Source organism: Ctenopharyngodon idella, chromosome 5 (assembly GCF_019924925.1).
Source record: "Ctenopharyngodon idella isolate HZGC_01 chromosome 5, HZGC01, whole genome shotgun sequence".
Classification (NCBI taxonomy): Eukaryota; Metazoa; Chordata; class Actinopteri; order Cypriniformes; family Xenocyprididae; genus Ctenopharyngodon; species Ctenopharyngodon idella.
Window position 1 is genome coordinate 12,581,266 of NC_067224.1, and position 17,484 is coordinate 12,598,749.

Consider the following 17,484-nt stretch of genomic DNA (forward strand, 5'->3'; position numbering starts at 1 on the left):
TGTAATACTTTTTTTGTTTAATGTTGTATATGTTTGTGGTTAATACAAAATAAATGACTAAGTTTATAAAATAATCACATATATTTAAAATTTCTAAAATTGATTATTGATTAATTTATTGAACATTTCTGTTTATTCTTATTCAGAGGATGTTGTTATAGAATAAGAACATGCATAAGAATGATCTCTTCTATTGACATTGCAATTTATCATTAATCACAGCCAGATAATAAGAAATCTAGTCCAAAATCATCCAAAACACCGGTGTATTGTTTGCAGGCATCATTCCTGCAGTCAGATTCAAGTGGCCACCAGTCCACCCAAGCATGCGAGTCCAAAGGAAACTTATACCTGAAATGTGATAAGAAAATCAGTTCTGAGGCTTCTGTAGCCTACATAATAGCTGATTAATTAATGTGAAACACTCTCACTTTATAATGTGTGTGTGAAGGTGTTACGTAACAGATTTAAGGAATTTATGATGAATTTACAAAAAATTGCAAATATTTTTTGGTGGGACAGGCAGATCGTCCTGCCCAAAATCTTGATCCTTATAGGTAATGTATGATGTGATTTTTAAACATGAGCAAGGAAGCAAAAAAAGAACTCACTTATAAGCATGATCCACTTTTATCTTTATACTCTCAGAAGTCATGATCAGATACTGCTTGCCAACTTCAAAATTTGTTTCAGTGCAAGTTGCCTTCTTCACAAAATCTATCTCTGAATCTGTTTTTAAGTCGTCCGTTTGTTCTGCAGAAGAGAAATTCTGGATTGAAGCTGTTATGCAACTTATTTAATTGTTTATTCAGATAATTTTACTTTAAATCATTTACAACTTAAACTTTATAATATATCAACACAAATCATATTTGATATACTCTTGCCTTTTTTGAGCACTGTTTTAACTTTTGCTTTGTAGGTCACAAAATCTCCTACTGCCTCAGAGGATTCAATTAACACTTTAAATGCTAGAAAAAAGGGGAAAAAAACATTAAATGACATATATCATTGTGCAAATGTATACCACTGATCATGTGACATCTTGTTATTTTTTATGTGACCTGAAGCTTCATGAGGATCAGTATTTACCATATTTCATGCTTTCTTTACACAAATAATTTCTGCGCTGTTCAGCAGTGATTGTGGTATCAATGGTGGATTTAAAGTTGCAGCATTCCGCTATTTTGAAAAAGACATGGACATACAGATAAATTGTTATTATACTAACACAGACACATTAAACTCAGTATACATAATATATGTAAATGGTAACTTCATGAGCAGATGTTCGTTGAATGTTTTTTAAATGTTTCTACTTGTTTCAGAATGTTTAGAGGATTTTCAAAAGTATTGTTCCCATAATGTTTGGCAAAATGATAAAATGGAATGTTCCATTAAAGTTTGAGTATAACCAAGAAAAAACATTTTTAGAACGTTTCAACACTGGACATCTTGAACGTTCAGAGAACATTCAGAAACAACTTAATGGGAACGTTAGGAAAATGTTAGCTGGGTAAATGACTATTGCGAGACTGTTGTCAGAATTGGCAAAAATGCTAGACTCCCGGCAGCCAGAAAAAGTGAGATACAATGAAAACGATTCATTATTTTTGTTAATAGCTGTTTCATTTCTGTTTTTTGTTTATTTCTGTTTTGTTCTGTTTTTATTTGGCTTACCTGCCATGCACTGACACTGGTCTCCCTCACAGAGTCTCAATAGTTTGCGGGTTTGTTTGTGGTAAAACTTCATACACTTATTTTCTATTAAAATGAGATGAGAAAGCTTGTTTTATGTAGCCAAAATCAGTTCAGCCTGACATAAATCAAACATTTGTGGAAATGCTATACCTTGATCATAAAATTCATAAACTCTGAATACCGAGGCTCTGGTCAGGCCAGTTTCAAATTCCTCTTGAATACGGAAACCCACACAGTAGAAATCTTTTGATGGTATCTGCATGATAAAAATTGTACAGTAGAAATATTCTACAAGATGAAATACACACATGTTTTAATGAAAATAGTGAGAATCCAAAAGTTAGTTTTGTCCAGCAATGCTCACCGAATCTATTTGAAGGATGACTTGGTCACCCATTATTTCATAGTTGGAAATCTGAGACTCAAGTCCATTTTGGTACTGCAAAATATAGAAATATAAAATGTCACCACACCTTTCAAGGGAACTCGTGCTGCGTCCGATAGGATCGCTTTGGGAACGCCCTCAGCGTGATAGCGTCTGATGCACGTCTGTCAACTAGTCCAATGGCGATAGTGAACGTCATGGGCGGGTGACGTCACGACCAGGAAAGGATAAATAAACATCCGGCGAGACCTGCTTCAGCTTTTCTGCCTCAGCAAAGCGCTCCATGTGAAACTGTCCTTGTCTATTTATTGTTGTCTGTCACGATATAGCACAGCTCAGTATATAACAGTTATGGCGAACACACAGGCATTTAAACCATGTACTCCTCCCTGCCCTCGTTTCCTCACGGGTGGGGATACACACGATTTGTGCGTGATGTGTTTGGGAGCGGAGCATGCTCTTTCAGCCTTCGCGGGGGCTGAATGCGAGCATTGCGAAAAGCTTCCTCTAAGGACGCTCCGCTCCCGCCTAGCACTTTTCGAGGAAAGTGCGCAGGCAAGCGTTCCCCACAGCTCTGGGCCCTGCTGAGGCAGCGCGGAGAAAGATGTCGTGGGGCTCGCAGGATCTGTCGCGGCTTCTTCTGCCCAGGGAGAGGGCTCGTCGCATCAGCACTCTAGTTCTGAGGAATTGGATGTGCTGAGCGTCGATATGGGGGAAGATGACTCGCCATCACTTTCCCCTGAGTATGAGGAGCTGGTGGATGTGCTTTCTCGCTCTGTGTCAAAGTTAAGCATTGATTGGCCAGCCGAGAATCAGGGCGCTCGTCCGAAAAGCAAACTGGACAAGCGCTTTTTGTCATCAAATAAAGCACTTCCACCATGGGGTCTGCCATTCTTCCATGATCTTCATGATGAGCTAGCGAGATCATGGAGGAAACCATATTCATCACGCTTGAACCCGGGGACAGATAGGTCGCAAGCATCTGTTCAACCCGGGGCATCGTCCCATAACCATATTCTTTCAGCCCTCTTATGTTAGAATAGTGCTTGACATGAGGGCTGAAAGAATATGGTTATGGGACGATGCCCCGGGTTGAACAGATGCTTGCGAGCTATCTGTCCCCGGGCTCAGCGTCGTCCCTGAAGACCCCCACGCTTCCCACAAAACCACTTAAAGCTACATCAGGGTTAGTGGGAATACTAACGCAGCGGGTCAGGCTGGTGCGTGCTTGCACACTATGGCTATTCTGCAAGCGTACCAAGCAGATCTGCTGAAGGATCTGGATGGCGGGGAGGGGATTGGCCTGGACGCAGTTCGAGAACTGTGTCGAGCCACAGATCTGTCTCTAAAAGCCACCAAGGAGACCGCCAGAGCTGTTGGGTGGTCTATGGCAGCCTTGGTGGCGACAGAGAGGCACCTGTGGTTCAAGTACCTACCACGCCGCCATCCATCCTCTGGGGCTGCTGGGCGTGAGCAGCCCCAGCCGTATAGCTCCTCATACCGAGCGCAGCAGAAAGAGAGTGTCGCCTCTCGTGCTCCACCTCAAAGACACGGTGGGCCGGGACGGCACTCTCAGCCCAAGCCTTCTAAGCCGAAGACAGACCTGAGGGTTTTGCTTCAGGCGAAGAAGGCTGGGCAGAAGAAGCCCTGACGCCAGTGGTGTCAGGCTTCTGAGGGCAGCCCCACACAGGGTGGTGCGGTACACACCTCAGTATACGGTGCCCGTCCCACCTCGTGGCCCTCAGGAGGCCGTTCTGCCAACCCCGCCACCTCTGGTGACTCGGGGCGCAGCGGTTCCCACCGAATTAGTGACGCAGTGTTCAGAACAACACAACGCTGTGTCACATCCTCTGAGGAGGATAAATTTACATCAAAAATGTGCTGTGAACAAAACACCAGAGGCCAGCCTCGAGAGGCTGGTTCCCTTAGTAGATTTTCTGGTAGAGTGGAAATCTCTTCAAAATATCTCACGTTGGGTCCTGCAAATTATAGAGAAAGGTTACAAAATCCAGTTGTGGTGCCGTACACCTCTATTCAAAGGAGTGCTGCAAACGTCAGTGCTTCCACAGCAGGCTCTGGTGTTGGAGCAAGAAATAAAAACCTTATTAGCAAAAGAGGCTATAGAGAGGGTTCCGGTTGCCGACAGGGGGGTTGTGCCCTATTTTAGATCTACGTCATCTGAATCGAGCAGTACAAAAGCTAAAATTCAAGATGCTGACGATAAGTCAAATCGTAACTCAAGGACGCATAATTCCATATCTCCATCCTTCCACAGCACAGGAAGTTCCTGAGGTTTGCTTTCGGGGGCGAAGCGTACCAATTTCGGGTTCTTCCGTTCGGCCTAGCTCTCTCACCCTGCACATTCACGAAATGCGTAGATGCAACGCTGGCCCTGCTCAAGCTGCAGAGCATATGCATCCTGAATTATATTGACGACTGGTTGATTTTAGCACAGTCAGAGGAGATGGCGGTTCGGCATCGAGATGTCGTTCTCGCACATATTCAGAAATCGGGGTTGAGACTAAATGCCAAGAAAAGCGTGCTTACTCCACAACAGAGGACCACTTTTCTTGGTGTGGTTTGGGATTCAGTGACAATGCGAGCATGTCTCTCTCCAGTTCGCATCACTGCTATTCTATCAGCCATGAAAGAATTGAAGCTAGGCCAGTCACGCACTGTAAAACAGTTTCAGAGACTGTTGGGTCTGATGACAGCAGCGTCCAACGTGATACCTTTTGGCCTGCTGTACATGAGACCCTTACAGTGGTGGCTCAGGACCAAAGGGTTCTCCCCGAGGGGCAACCCACTTCGTATGATCAAGATCACGTGGCGCTGTCTCCGCGCCTTGATCATATGGAAGAAAAATTGGTTCCTAAGGATAAGTCTACTGCTGGTAGCACCTCACTGGCTGAGCCGCATATGGTTTTCGGACCTGATAGCTCTTCTCGATGGCTCACCTTGGAAGATTCCGATCAGGAGGGACCTCCTGTCTCAGGCGGGGGGGCACGATTCTCCATCCTCATCCAGAAATGTTGAATCTGTGGGTTTGGTCTCTGAGGGGGCCAAACTCATAGAGGCTACTATACGCCTTGAAGTGGAAACTTTTCACTTCCTGGTGTCAAGAACGGCAGTTGGATCCAGTCTACTGCCCGATAGGTTCAGTACTTGAGTTCCTACAGTGCCGCTTCTCATCTGGGTTAACCCCACCTACACTTAAAGTATATGTTTCAACTATATCTGCTTACCATGCCCATGTGGATGGTACTACGGTCGGGAAGAACCCGTTAGTTATTCGTTTCCTCCGTGGCACCCAGAGGCTGAGGCCTGCGATGCGCACGAGGGTCCCTGCTTGGGATTTGGCCATTGTGTTAGAAGGCCTATCTACAGCTCCATTTGAGCCACTTGAGTCAGTCTCAGATAAGTTCCTGACACTTAAGACTGTCTTCCTTCTCGCCATATCATCCCTTAAGAGAGTAGGAGACCTTCAGGCCTTCAGTGTCCCCAACCTGTCTTGAGTTTGCTCCGGGGATGGTCAAAGCCTTCCTCTACCCCAAACCTGGGTATATCCCTAAGGTTTTGACTAACGTTCCAAGGCCTATTGTGTTGCAAGCCTTTTGTCCTCCTCCATTTGTTACCCCAGACCAGGAGAAACTGAATCTGCTGTGTCCAGTGCGAGCACTGGACACATATGTCCACAGAGCTGCCCTGTGGAGGAAAGCAGACCAGTTATTTGTGTGCTTTGGACCCCATAACAGGGGTCGTCCTGCCTCTAAACACACTGTAAGCAAGTGGATAGTCGAGGCTATTTCGTTCGCCTACGAGGTCTCTGGCCAGCAGTGTCCTTTAGCTGTCAGAGCGCATTCGACTAGGAGTATGGCGGCCTCCAAGGCCTTAATTTCGGGGGTTTTCCTCAAAGAAATCTGTGATGCGGCCAGTTGGTCCTCGCCTCTCACATTTGTGAGGTATTATGACCTTGACCTGGACGCAGCTCCAGGATCATCGGTGTTGCTGTCTTAAGTGTGCCACAGTTTCACACAGACAGGTATTTGTGATTATGGCGTTTTGGTGTATCGTTCCCAAAGTGATCCTATCGGACGCAGCGCGAGTTACCTCGAAAGGGAACGTCTCAGGTTACGTATGTAACCATAGTTCCCTGAGAAAGGGAACGAGACGCTGCGTTGCGTTGCCATACTCCTTGCATCCCTGTGATCGATTTGCTTCGGCAATTTGAGCTGAAGCTGGTCTCGCCGGATGTGTATTTATCCTTTCCTGGTCGTGACGTCACCCGCCCGTGACGTTCACTCTCGCCATTGGACTAGTTGACAGACGTGCATCAGACGCGATCACGCTGAGGGCGTTCCCAAAGCGATCCTATCGGATGCAGCGTCTCGTTCCCTTTCTCAGGGAACTATGGTTACATACGTAACCTGAGACATTTTACTGAAACAATGGATTGTTTCTATGGAAATGTATTTGCATTTAGTATCTCACCATATCTAGATCCTCCTGGACTGGGATCACACCGGTTGGCAAATAAATTTCCATCACAGTGAGTCCTGACTCCGTTTCAAATGTATTTTCATGTGGCTTGTATCTTTACACATAATGGCATTTGTTTAATGGCAATTGTTTTAAGACACTTAAAACCTGTAACTTCTTATTAGGAGTTTCTACAGACTTACTTTGCACAGGCCACAATCCTCTGTGACAAAAGCATAGGATCTGCTCACAAAGAAATCAAATTAGCTGCACCAAGTTCATTTTGAAAAACAACCAAGTGTTTAAAAGTAGACAAAATTACAGAACGTACCATCTGAAAATGGGACGCTGTCATGAATGTCAATTGACATTTCAAATTGGCAATTTTCATTGCTCTCTGTCATCTCATAGTAGACTGTTCTCAACTGTCAAAAATTAGGTTAATAAATAAATCAATAAATAAATTTGTTCCATGCATAGAATATTAAAAAAGAAGTCTATCATTGTAGTGTTTATTAAATACACTGAAAATGACCATCCTTTAAAATGAATGTTTGGTCAATATCTGGTCAAATCTGGTCAATATACTGATCAATGGCATATATTAAAATTTGACTATACTATTTTGTGAAAGCAAATAAAAACAAATAAAATCAATACTTTTAAATTATAAATTTGGGCATTATTACACTATAACTTTAAAAGTTAAAAAAAAAAATCACTTTGAGATCTGAAATTAATTTTAAGTGATCGCTAGAAGACGGCAGAGGTAGTCTAAATGTAAAAATAGATGAAAATGAGGGTGGACAAATAAATATTTAATATTGATATATATTATTAATATCAACCAATAACTGACACTAATATTTTGTTCCTGTGTTAAATACAACCTCACTTACTTTGGCAAATGAAATACCAGAGCTCATTGCAGTTTTGATTATTATATCATCATTTTTGGTCACCTTTTCAAAGAAAACAGAAGAATGCCATTCAATTCATAAATAATTTATAAATAATTTTAAATGAAAATAATTCAGTTAACATCATTAAAAAATGAATGTACCTCTATTGGTTTAGCCACAGGCTTTTGCTGAGTTAGTTTGATTCTGCTGATATCACCTTTAGTCTTGTATTCAATGTCAACCACCATGTCTAAGGTGGCTTGACTGGCTAAGATGCTGTACTTGGTAAGGGCCTCCAAAGTAAGAATGCTGTCCTGAAAATTTAAGGAAAGTCAGATCACATTTGATAAACACAACATTAAAAGCTTAATATACTGTTAATATTGAATTGGAGTACCTGTGTTGAATGAAAGCCCCCTCCGTATCTCTGGTCTTGTGTTAACCAGTTCAGGATGGGCTTTGCATAGGTGGAATCACCTCTGACTAAAGTGTTAAGCAGGATGTAAACTGTTGTTTCCACAGTCTTTGCTGTCACATCACTGGGTTTTAATGAATCCTTCTTAGGTTTAGAATCTTCCCAGAAACGAATTGTAGCTGGGTTTCCTGAAAATGCGAGATGTACAGACAAATTGTCCGTATTAAATTGTTGGCCAAAAATGAGAGGGTCTAATCTGTGCTAAGTTTTTTTTTTTTTTTTTTCTCCTTCAAGATTTTACCTTTAACTTGAGCCTGCTGTTTGATTTTTTCATAAAGATCAACTGCTGGCATGCTATGGGTGTCTACCAGTGTCAGAGCATAGGATGCAATGGCTCTAACATATAAACTTTCAATCTTCTTTGACTTAGAGCAGAGGTACTGCGTGGCATGATCTAAAGCATCTTTAAAGGCCTAGAGAGACAATTGTACTGTTATTTACTGACTGAATGAGGAATAATCCCACATTTAGGTTTTTGATTGGTCAGATTTTACTGCCAGTCATACCTGTATGTTAATGTTTGGGACCTTCAGAGCATTTTTAATTCCAATCATGACAAAAGATGTGAGGAATACTGTCTTTTCAGTGACATCTGCTCCGGCACCCTTAAAAAAACAAGGCAATCTTGATCAAAACACTGAAATATACAGTATAATATCATTAACAATTATTTTCTTCACATACCATGAGTTTAATTGGATTGGTTTGTGATTTCTCATAGAACGAGCCATCATCATTCTGACGATTTTTAATCAGCCAATAGATGGTGTTGGTCAGCACTTCAGACTCCAAAGAGACATATTCATGCATGTCAGCTAAAGTCTTGGCTATAAGAGCCGTCACCCTAAAGAAGTTTTTACAGCATTACACCTTCAGTAGAAGCACATAAATTGTACTTAATTTCCATATGTATTGCTATCTGAGTATTTAAAACATTGAGACAATGCTTTGTTTCAGCTGCCAATGAAGAAAAAATATGGCAAACAAGAAATCGCGCAGTTGTTTACCAGGTACTGGCTGATTTGTCCTTGTTTGACCACATGCTGAAAGCATATTCATTCCTCAGCTTATATGACATGATGCTGGTGATGCCTGTAAAAGAACAGTGAGTCATTAAATCACTCAATAGTTAATTATACTGGCAACAACTGATATATTGCTTTCGTATCAGATAAGCAAATAAAAACAAAATGTAATTATTATAAGATGGAAATTATCCTTAAATTGTTACTATTATATTGAAACGAGTATAAAGAAAATTTTGAATTAAAAAAGTATAATAATTTAAAAAAGGAAACATGATATACAAGAAATGTGAGGAGGAAAAACTATGATCATTCTACAATTTTTATTCTGCTCTACTGAAACAAACATCCCACCAGCTTGCATCTTCCTCTTTAATTCCCTTTCACTTGCAGCTGACTCTTTTCCCAGAATGTCCCATTTCTCTGTCTTTTCTAGGTAGTGGTAGACATAGTAGATCGGCAGGAGACCCATTAGCTCCATCTCTGCATTTCCCCGTGGCAGGTTAGTCAACTGTTTTAAACCTTCTGGGTTATTTATTATTGACAGAAGCTCTCCCAGTACTTCACCTGAACATAAAGAGTTACAAATGTGTGTTACAAGTTACAAGTGTGACTTGGCAACATTTCCTCACTATAAAACACATATAGGGCCTCTTGGGCCTCCAGTTACAGTATAATAATTTTTAATCTATGCAGTTTATAAAAGAAACATTATCGGGGAAATCTGTTTTAGTTCTGTGGTTCTACTACAGTACTATAGTAGTTCTTTATAGTATAGTGTAGAAAGTGTCATTTAGCATCTGCACAAATGTGTTCCAGCTTCACAGGCATCATACCATTAATTGTTAGAATACGATCCACAGTTGACTTGGGTGCAATGTTTGGTGGAATGGCATGTTTTAACTCAAGTTTTCGCATGGAAGTGCCTAAGAAAGGAAAAATAAATGGTGTGAAACTCCATCAGGACATGAGCAGGAAGCATGCTGTTACTCTTCAGATGTCCTTACCAAAGACTCCATTTGGATCTATTCTTCCACCACTTTGTATTTCCTTTCTAATTCCCTCTGGCTGTGAAGTACCAGAACATTAGTCTGTCAGGTCATAATCACAGGCATACTAAACTGAAATATGAGTGGTTTAGTTCTCAATTTTAAGGCAAAAATATCATGAGGAATCATATATACTGTACTCTTTTGAAATAAAAGAGATCAATGTACAATGAAAACATACTGTAACTTTCAAAATATTAACTCAAACAAATCAGAATTAAATATTTAGTTTGTACATATTTAGAGAGTAGTTACACAGTGTTACAAAGCTACAGTCCTCTAGCACTGACTGTGTATTGCTTCTTACCACCACTTTCAATTTCTTGACCACAGTCTCACCCCCCCACTTAGTTGTTAAAGTGAAAGTGAGTGTATGAGTGCCCGCTTCCAAAGCCATGATGTAGAATGTGACCAAAGCCACTGAACGACCGTCTATTTGCCCCTTGATTTCATTTGGCTTTCCATGTTTCCCCTGTTGAGTTCCATGAAACACACACACTCCATCTGTTGCCGTTAGGGTCACACGGAACTATTCATGTAAGTGTGAGATATAGAAAGAGACAGAGAGAAAGAAAACTGTAATTAGTTTATCACCATAATGTCACATATATTAGATATACTATATACACCATTGTTCAAAAGTTTGGGGTCGGTAAGATTTGTTAATGTTTTTGTCTCTTATGCTCACCAAGACTACATTTGATCAAAAATACAGCAAAACAGTAATATTGTGAAATATTATTACAATTTAAAATGTTTTCTATTTTAATATATTTTAAAGTGTAATTTTTTTGTGATGGCAAAGGTAAAGTTTCAGCATCATTTCTCCAGTCTTCAGTGTCACATGATCCTTTAGAAATCATTTTAATATTCTGATTTATTGCTAAAGAAGCATTTCTTTTTTATTATCAATGTTGAAAACAGATGTGCTGTTTAGTATTTTCTGTGGAAACAAACTTTAGAACATTAAATAGAACATTTAAAAGAGCATTTATAAAATGTAAAAATGTAAAAGTCTTTACTGTCCCTTTTGATTAATTTAATGCATCCTTGCTGAATAAAAGTATTAATTACTAAAAAAAAAAAAAAAAAAAAAAAAAAACTGACCCAAATTTTTTGATGGTAGTGTAGTTTATAAAGAATAATTTCTATTTAAACTCATCCTGCTGAATAAGAAGTGAACCGCTTACCCAAGTTTTTGAAAAACGCTGATTGTAGACTGAACCCCTGAGCTCAATCTGCTCTCCACGAACCATGGAATATGGCAAGGGAACATCCACACTAATGTCCTGGGACACCTGAACCTTTTCTTCTGACACACAGATCCCTGATCAAAGGAACAGGAAAGTCTGAAATTCTAATTAAAAACACCCCAAAAGGTCTCCATGCATACTGGATTATTTCCTGAAATAATAAATGCTGTTTTTGTGAAGCTTACGCCTATTGTTAGAATACTAATGTTTAAACAGTATTTTGTCACATGACCACATTATGTGTAAAAGTACAACTGTTAAAAAGTGTGGCTGTAATTATTTCTGGTTCTTCCCTGCTGAAAAATCCAGTATAAACCAGCCTGAATACCATGTTAGTCCAGGCTGGTGTGCTGGTTAGTGCTGGACCACAAGCACTCCCGCTTCCCATGCTGAGGACCAGCAAACTAGCCACCAGCATCCCATGCTAATCCCAGCATGGAAAACATACAATATGCTGATCACCAATAATGCTGCAGCTGGATTTTTCACCAGGGTTTATTCACAGTAGAAATGTAAGGTCAAGCTGAGCATACTGCATACTGTGATCCAGTCAGAGATTTATAGCCTTAAAAGGGACTTTCTTTTTTCTGTGAAACACAAAAGAAGATATTTTTAAGAATGTTGATAACCAAACAGTTTCTGTTCCCATTGAATTCCATTGTATTTTTTATCCATACATCGGAAGTCAATGGAAATCAAAACTGTTTAGTTACTAAACACTCTTCAAACTACCGTTGTGTGTTCCACAGAAGAATGTCATACATGTGTGGAACGATGGCTGGGTGACTAAGCGATGACAGAATTTTCATTTTTGTGTGCACTATCCCTTTAAGGTAGAATGTGCTACTGTGATTTGTAGTTAATTAGTAGGTAATTCTAATCAATGCATATAAAAAATCTGCATACTGTATACTGAAGCGATATAATAAGAGTTAAAAGGATAGTTCACCCAAAAATGAAAATTATCACATATTTACTCACCCTCAAGCCATTCTAGGTGTATATGACTCTTCAATCTTCTTTCAGACGAACACAATCGGAGATATATTTAAAAATATCCTCCAAGGTTTATAATGGTTGTAAATGGCAGCCCAAATTTTGAAGACAAAAAAAAATGCACCATCCATAAAAAAATGAATCCATACGACTCCAGGAGGTTAATAAAGGCCTTCTGAATCAAATCAATGCGTTCGTGTAAGACAAATATCCTTATTTAAAACTTTATAAAGTAAAATAACGAGCTTCCAGCGTGACAGCCATACGCATTCGACGTATACGTCCAAAAAGTGTTAACTTCCACTACGTAGTACACAATGACATGACGTACTACGTTAATAACGTGTTGTGCGTCATGGCGTAGTGTAGAACGTCATGACATTGTGTACTGCATATGGCTGTTGCACCGTATGGAGTCGTATGGATTCATTTTTTTATGGATAGGTGCATTTTTTTTGTCTTCAAAATTTGGGCTGCCATTCACAACCATTATAAACCTTGGAGGACTAAGGATATTTTAACTATATCTCCGAATGTGTTTATCTGAAAAAAGCTTTTGGCTACACATATTTCCTTTTTCAACCACCAGGTGATGCTAAAACAAATAATTTCGATCCAGCTTGTTGCCTTACCCTCACTGAACACCCCAACTGCTTTTAGCTCCCATGTAGTCAGTGAATCTGGAAGATTTTTGGTAATGCTTACTGACCCAGACCTTAAACAGATTAAAATGAAAGGTATAACTGGATAATTTAACAAAAAGAGAGTAATTTCACTCATATGTAGATGTTGATGTATTTTAAATCAGTTAATTAGCAATGCAATCCTTAATGGATATAATGGTTATATTTTAAGAATATTTTTCAAAATTCTATTATAAAGATTATCAATTAGACAGATGGTACTGTGGTTCAGAAAGTTTTCTTACTTGCTGGTGTGTTCCTCCCATAACCAGCTCTCAGGGAAGTAGCTCCTTATCTGAGATGGCATCGCATCCAGCAAAAAGTCGATCGCTGCATTACGTAATGGAGAACTTTAGACTTTTTACATTTTAGTCATCTAAGTTACTATAGACATTCATTATGTTGATGATGTCACATAAGTAACAATCGTACCTCCACGGCTTAGAATGATCTTATCCACACTGTCTTTACGGAGCTTTATAGCAAATTCACAGCACTCCAAGAAGGCACGCTGGCACCTTTTCTTCCAGTAATCAGTAGTCTTTCTACAGGTTTGTCAAAAAGATTATGTCATAAATTGATGCACTAGAATACTTTACACAGCGTAAAGATACAGGCTAATGTTAAAGTATAATATATAGTTTATGTTTCATTCAGATGGACTATGTTAAAGCATGTGACTGCCATTTAAATGAACTCACAAAAATTTTTAATTATTAAATTAATAATGTTATTTATTACTTTATAATGTAAATTCTATTATATGTAATAGTATTTACGTAACATTGGCACTACAACCCAAATGGCAGTAATGACTAAAGAAATCTCTAAAAACATAATATGAAACTCTAAAATATGATTTCATGTAAGTGTCACATTAAAAGAACTTAATAATTCCTTACTCAGAAAAAGGCAGTCTCTTAGCACGATCCCCACAGGTTTCAAGCGTCGGGATACTGCGTGTCCCAGATAAGCAGCAATTCCTGGACGGCCCGTACATTTTGGCTGTACAACAAATATGTGGGCATAAATAAATTTTGATGATGTTGCAATGATAAAAAGGCTATTAGCATATAATGTTATTGTTTTCAAATAAGAAATGCTTGCAAACACCTTTTGATTCAAACTTTTGCCCCAGGTCAGGTGAACGCTTCAACCTAACCAGGTCTGAGCAGGTCCCCTCTGAAAAAGAAGAAAAGAAAATACATTTGCCAGTGTTTCAGCAAATTATCTCATCCTCTACTGAGATGTTTTAATGTAACAAGTCACACTCACTGACTTTACAAGTGAGCATGTACCTGCACTTGAGGCCATGGCGTTTGTAATGAACATAAGGCCAGCACGGTCAAACACATCAGCATTATTTTTGCCTCCTCCTCTTCCACAACCCAAGTCACTTCGCTCAACATGATGTAACACCTGCGACAATGAGAAACAACACATATCATCACTCATTTTTTTATCATGACCTTAGTTTGTAGTTTTTGTCTTTAAAAGCATCATCCACATGTTCTCATTGTCATTTCCTCAAAAAAAAAAAAAAAAAAACATACAAAATTTGACCATATACAACCTCTTTTTGAACAAATATGCTATTTCACCTTTTTCAGAGGGTCTTTGTCATTAGATTTTAGGTTGTACAGGGCCGTATCTACAGCAGAAAAAGCCACCAGTGACTCTTCTTTAGTTTTAGTTGACACTCTTAATTCGAGTTTATCTTTGGGTTTATACTGCGAGTTGAGAGTTGATATGTCCATCTGAAATATATTCCAATGAGGTCATGATTACACATTTCATAAATAACTTAAAACACATCACAACTACTGATGACAAAGAAAAAGTCATTACATTTAAATTTTGAACACATTTAGCCTTCACATCAATCCATGCAGAGTCTGCCACCAGCTCTGCTTTTTCCTCCCCATACAGGACATAGTACACCAGTAGCCGAGCAGACGGCACCATGTCAGGGGTGATCTTAATGTTAAGGCTCTGACTCTTTTCACTGACACGCTTAACTGTGGCAAACTGCACAATTTTTCCTCTGGAAATGATCTTTAAAAAAAAAAAAGGATTGTGTCAGTAGATGATTCACTGAAATACTTATAACACATTAAGATTGATACCATTTAAAACACTTACATATTGTAATGTATAATCTTTTACATATTATACAATAAATTAATTTATTACAATAGTAATACATAATTATAGGCTACTCCACAACAAAATTACATATTAAGTAGCTATAAAAAATGTTGTTTAATACCTAATCCCCCGGTTTCACAGACAAGACTTAAGCCTAATCCCAGACTAAAACTCATGTTTGAGCTGTTTTAAATGAAAGCAACTTGCACTGACATATCAAATATGTCAGTGACATTGTTTTGTCTCAAGATGCACACCAAGATGTTTTTTTTTTCTACGGCATGTTTATAAAAGCTTCTTAAATGTCCTAATTGAACTAAGGCATAATCCTGGCATAATATTATGTACCATTCAAAAGTTTGGGGTCAGTGCAATTATTTATTTATTTTTTAAGATATTACCGCTTATATTAGAAGTGGCAGTGTAGATATTTATGATGTTACATAAGGTTTCTATTTAAAATAAATACTGTTCTTTCTATTCATCAAAGAATCCTGAAAAAAATCACAAAACATATTAAGTAGAACAGCTGTCTTTAATAATAAGAAATGTTTCTTGAGTAGCAAATCAGCATATTAGAATGATTTCTGAAGGATCAAGTGACACTGACGACTGGTGAAAATATAGCTTTGCCATCACATAAATAAATTGCATATTAAAACATTAAAATAGAAAACCGTTGTCATAAAAATATTTTACAATATTACTGTTTTCCTCTATTTTTGATCAAATAAATTTAGTCTCGTGAGCATTAGAGACTTCTTTTAAAAACATCAAGAAATCTTACCGACCCCAAACTTTTGAATGATAGTGTCTTTACTTCACACTGAAAAACAAAAAGATGTTTTCATTCAACACAGGCACAATTTTTATACTTTTATGCTCTGTATGCCACCAGAATAAAATTAAAATGAAACATCCGAGATGAATTTGAAGTGCAGACTTTCGGCTTTAATTCAAGGGGTTGAACAAAAATATCAAGTGAAAATTTTAGGAATTGAAACCATTTTTATACAGAATCACCACATTTTCAGGGGCTCAAATGTAATTGGACAAATGAATATAAACATGTTCATTTTTAATATTTTGTTAAGAATCCTTTGCAAGCAATGATTTCCTGAAAGTCTGGAACATGGACATCACCAAAGACTGGGTTTCCTCCTTTGTGATGCTTTCCCAGGCCTTAACTGCAGCTGTCTTCAGTTGTTGTTTGTTCATGGGTCTTTTTACCTGTAGTTTTGCCTTCAGCAAGTGAAACGCATGCTCGATCGGGTTGAGATCAGGTGATTGAATATTGAATATTCCACTTATTTTCCTTCAAAAAGTAAGTGGAATAAGTGCAGTGTGTTTTGGATTCCTACACACTTCAGAATTCATCTGTCTGCTTTTGTCTTCTGTCACATCATCAATAAACACCAGTGACCCAATATCACTAGCCAAGCATGTCCATGCCATTATTGTCTCCACAGTGTTTTACAGATGACGTTGTATTCTTTGCATCTTTTATGTTGTTGAGTTCACAAGTATTTTTTCTCAGAATGTACCAAACTGTTGATTTGGCCACTCCTAATGTTCCTGCTATCTCTCTGATGGATTTGTTTTTTTTTGTTTTTTTGAAGCATAATGATGGCCTGTTTGACTTGCATGGAGAGCTCCTTTGAACACATGATGTAGGTTCAAAGCAACAGATTCCAAATGCAAATACCACACTTAGAATCAACCCCAAACCTTTTACCTGCTTAATTGATTAGAAAATAATGAAGGAATAGGCCACTCCTGTCCATGAAACAGCTTTTGATTCAATTGTCCAATTACTTTTGGTCCCTTGAAAAAAGGAGGGGTGGCTACTCTCAAGAGCTGTAATTCCTAAACCCGTCCTCCTATTTGGATGTAAATACCCTCAAATTAAACCCTCAAACTAAAGAGTGTGCACTTTCAGCCCATATCCATTATACAACTATAGCTTGAATATTAAATGTTTTGGTAAATACCTGAAAAAAACAAAACAAAAATTGTGCCTGTGTCCAAATATATATGGACCTAACTGTATATTTGAAATCTGTCGTGACCCAACAAATCTGTTTTTATTATTTTACCTGGTAGCTGAAGGTCTCCAGAGAAAGGTAGTCACGATAATGAAAGAAAACCTTGATGTTAATGTACCGTCCAACTTCAAATACTGAGGATTCAGGATGTAAATCAATGTACAGGTAACGATGGTTGACAGACACATATGATTCAGCCTTTAGTTTAAGTGGAGCCTGACTCCAACGAGGATCTTCTGTCTCAAACTGAAATATGAATGTACATTTAGCATATATATCATATTATAATGTTAAATAAATAATTATATGATTAAACTGTTGTCTCTATATTTTGAACCTACTC

General features: G+C 38.5%; 1 protein-coding gene across 1 annotated transcript in view; it reads right to left on the reverse strand.

Annotated features, from left to right (window-relative positions):
- Window positions 1-17,484, reverse strand: part of c5 (complement component 5) — a 20,877-nt gene continuing 3,393 nt past the window's right edge. Inside the window, exons 12-42 of the mRNA XM_051893733.1 lie at window positions 17,193-17,387; window positions 14,797-15,003; window positions 14,550-14,705; window positions 14,247-14,367; window positions 14,062-14,130; window positions 13,851-13,953; window positions 13,381-13,493; window positions 13,194-13,278; window positions 12,898-12,980; window positions 11,207-11,343; window positions 10,324-10,545; window positions 9,975-10,035; window positions 9,804-9,893; window positions 9,322-9,534; window positions 8,950-9,034; window positions 8,627-8,786; window positions 8,449-8,547; window positions 8,184-8,355; window positions 7,865-8,070; window positions 7,629-7,781; window positions 7,465-7,527; window positions 6,897-6,990; window positions 6,769-6,808; window positions 6,578-6,680; window positions 2,066-2,140; window positions 1,852-1,957; window positions 1,681-1,764; window positions 1,093-1,182; window positions 889-971; window positions 612-755; window positions 1-351 (exon numbers count right to left, since the gene is read on the reverse strand). Coding sequence (XP_051749693.1) covers window positions 690-755; window positions 889-971; window positions 1,093-1,182; window positions 1,681-1,764; window positions 1,852-1,957; window positions 2,066-2,140; window positions 6,578-6,680; window positions 6,769-6,808; window positions 6,897-6,990; window positions 7,465-7,527; window positions 7,629-7,781; window positions 7,865-8,070; window positions 8,184-8,355; window positions 8,449-8,547; window positions 8,627-8,786; window positions 8,950-9,034; window positions 9,322-9,534; window positions 9,804-9,893; window positions 9,975-10,035; window positions 10,324-10,545; window positions 11,207-11,343; window positions 12,898-12,980; window positions 13,194-13,278; window positions 13,381-13,493; window positions 13,851-13,953; window positions 14,062-14,130; window positions 14,247-14,367; window positions 14,550-14,705; window positions 14,797-15,003; window positions 17,193-17,387 — 3,534 coding nt within the window. The 3' untranslated portion in view covers window positions 1-351; window positions 612-689. The remainder of the gene's footprint in view (window positions 352-611; window positions 756-888; window positions 972-1,092; window positions 1,183-1,680; window positions 1,765-1,851; window positions 1,958-2,065; window positions 2,141-6,577; window positions 6,681-6,768; window positions 6,809-6,896; window positions 6,991-7,464; window positions 7,528-7,628; window positions 7,782-7,864; window positions 8,071-8,183; window positions 8,356-8,448; window positions 8,548-8,626; window positions 8,787-8,949; window positions 9,035-9,321; window positions 9,535-9,803; window positions 9,894-9,974; window positions 10,036-10,323; window positions 10,546-11,206; window positions 11,344-12,897; window positions 12,981-13,193; window positions 13,279-13,380; window positions 13,494-13,850; window positions 13,954-14,061; window positions 14,131-14,246; window positions 14,368-14,549; window positions 14,706-14,796; window positions 15,004-17,192; window positions 17,388-17,484) is intronic.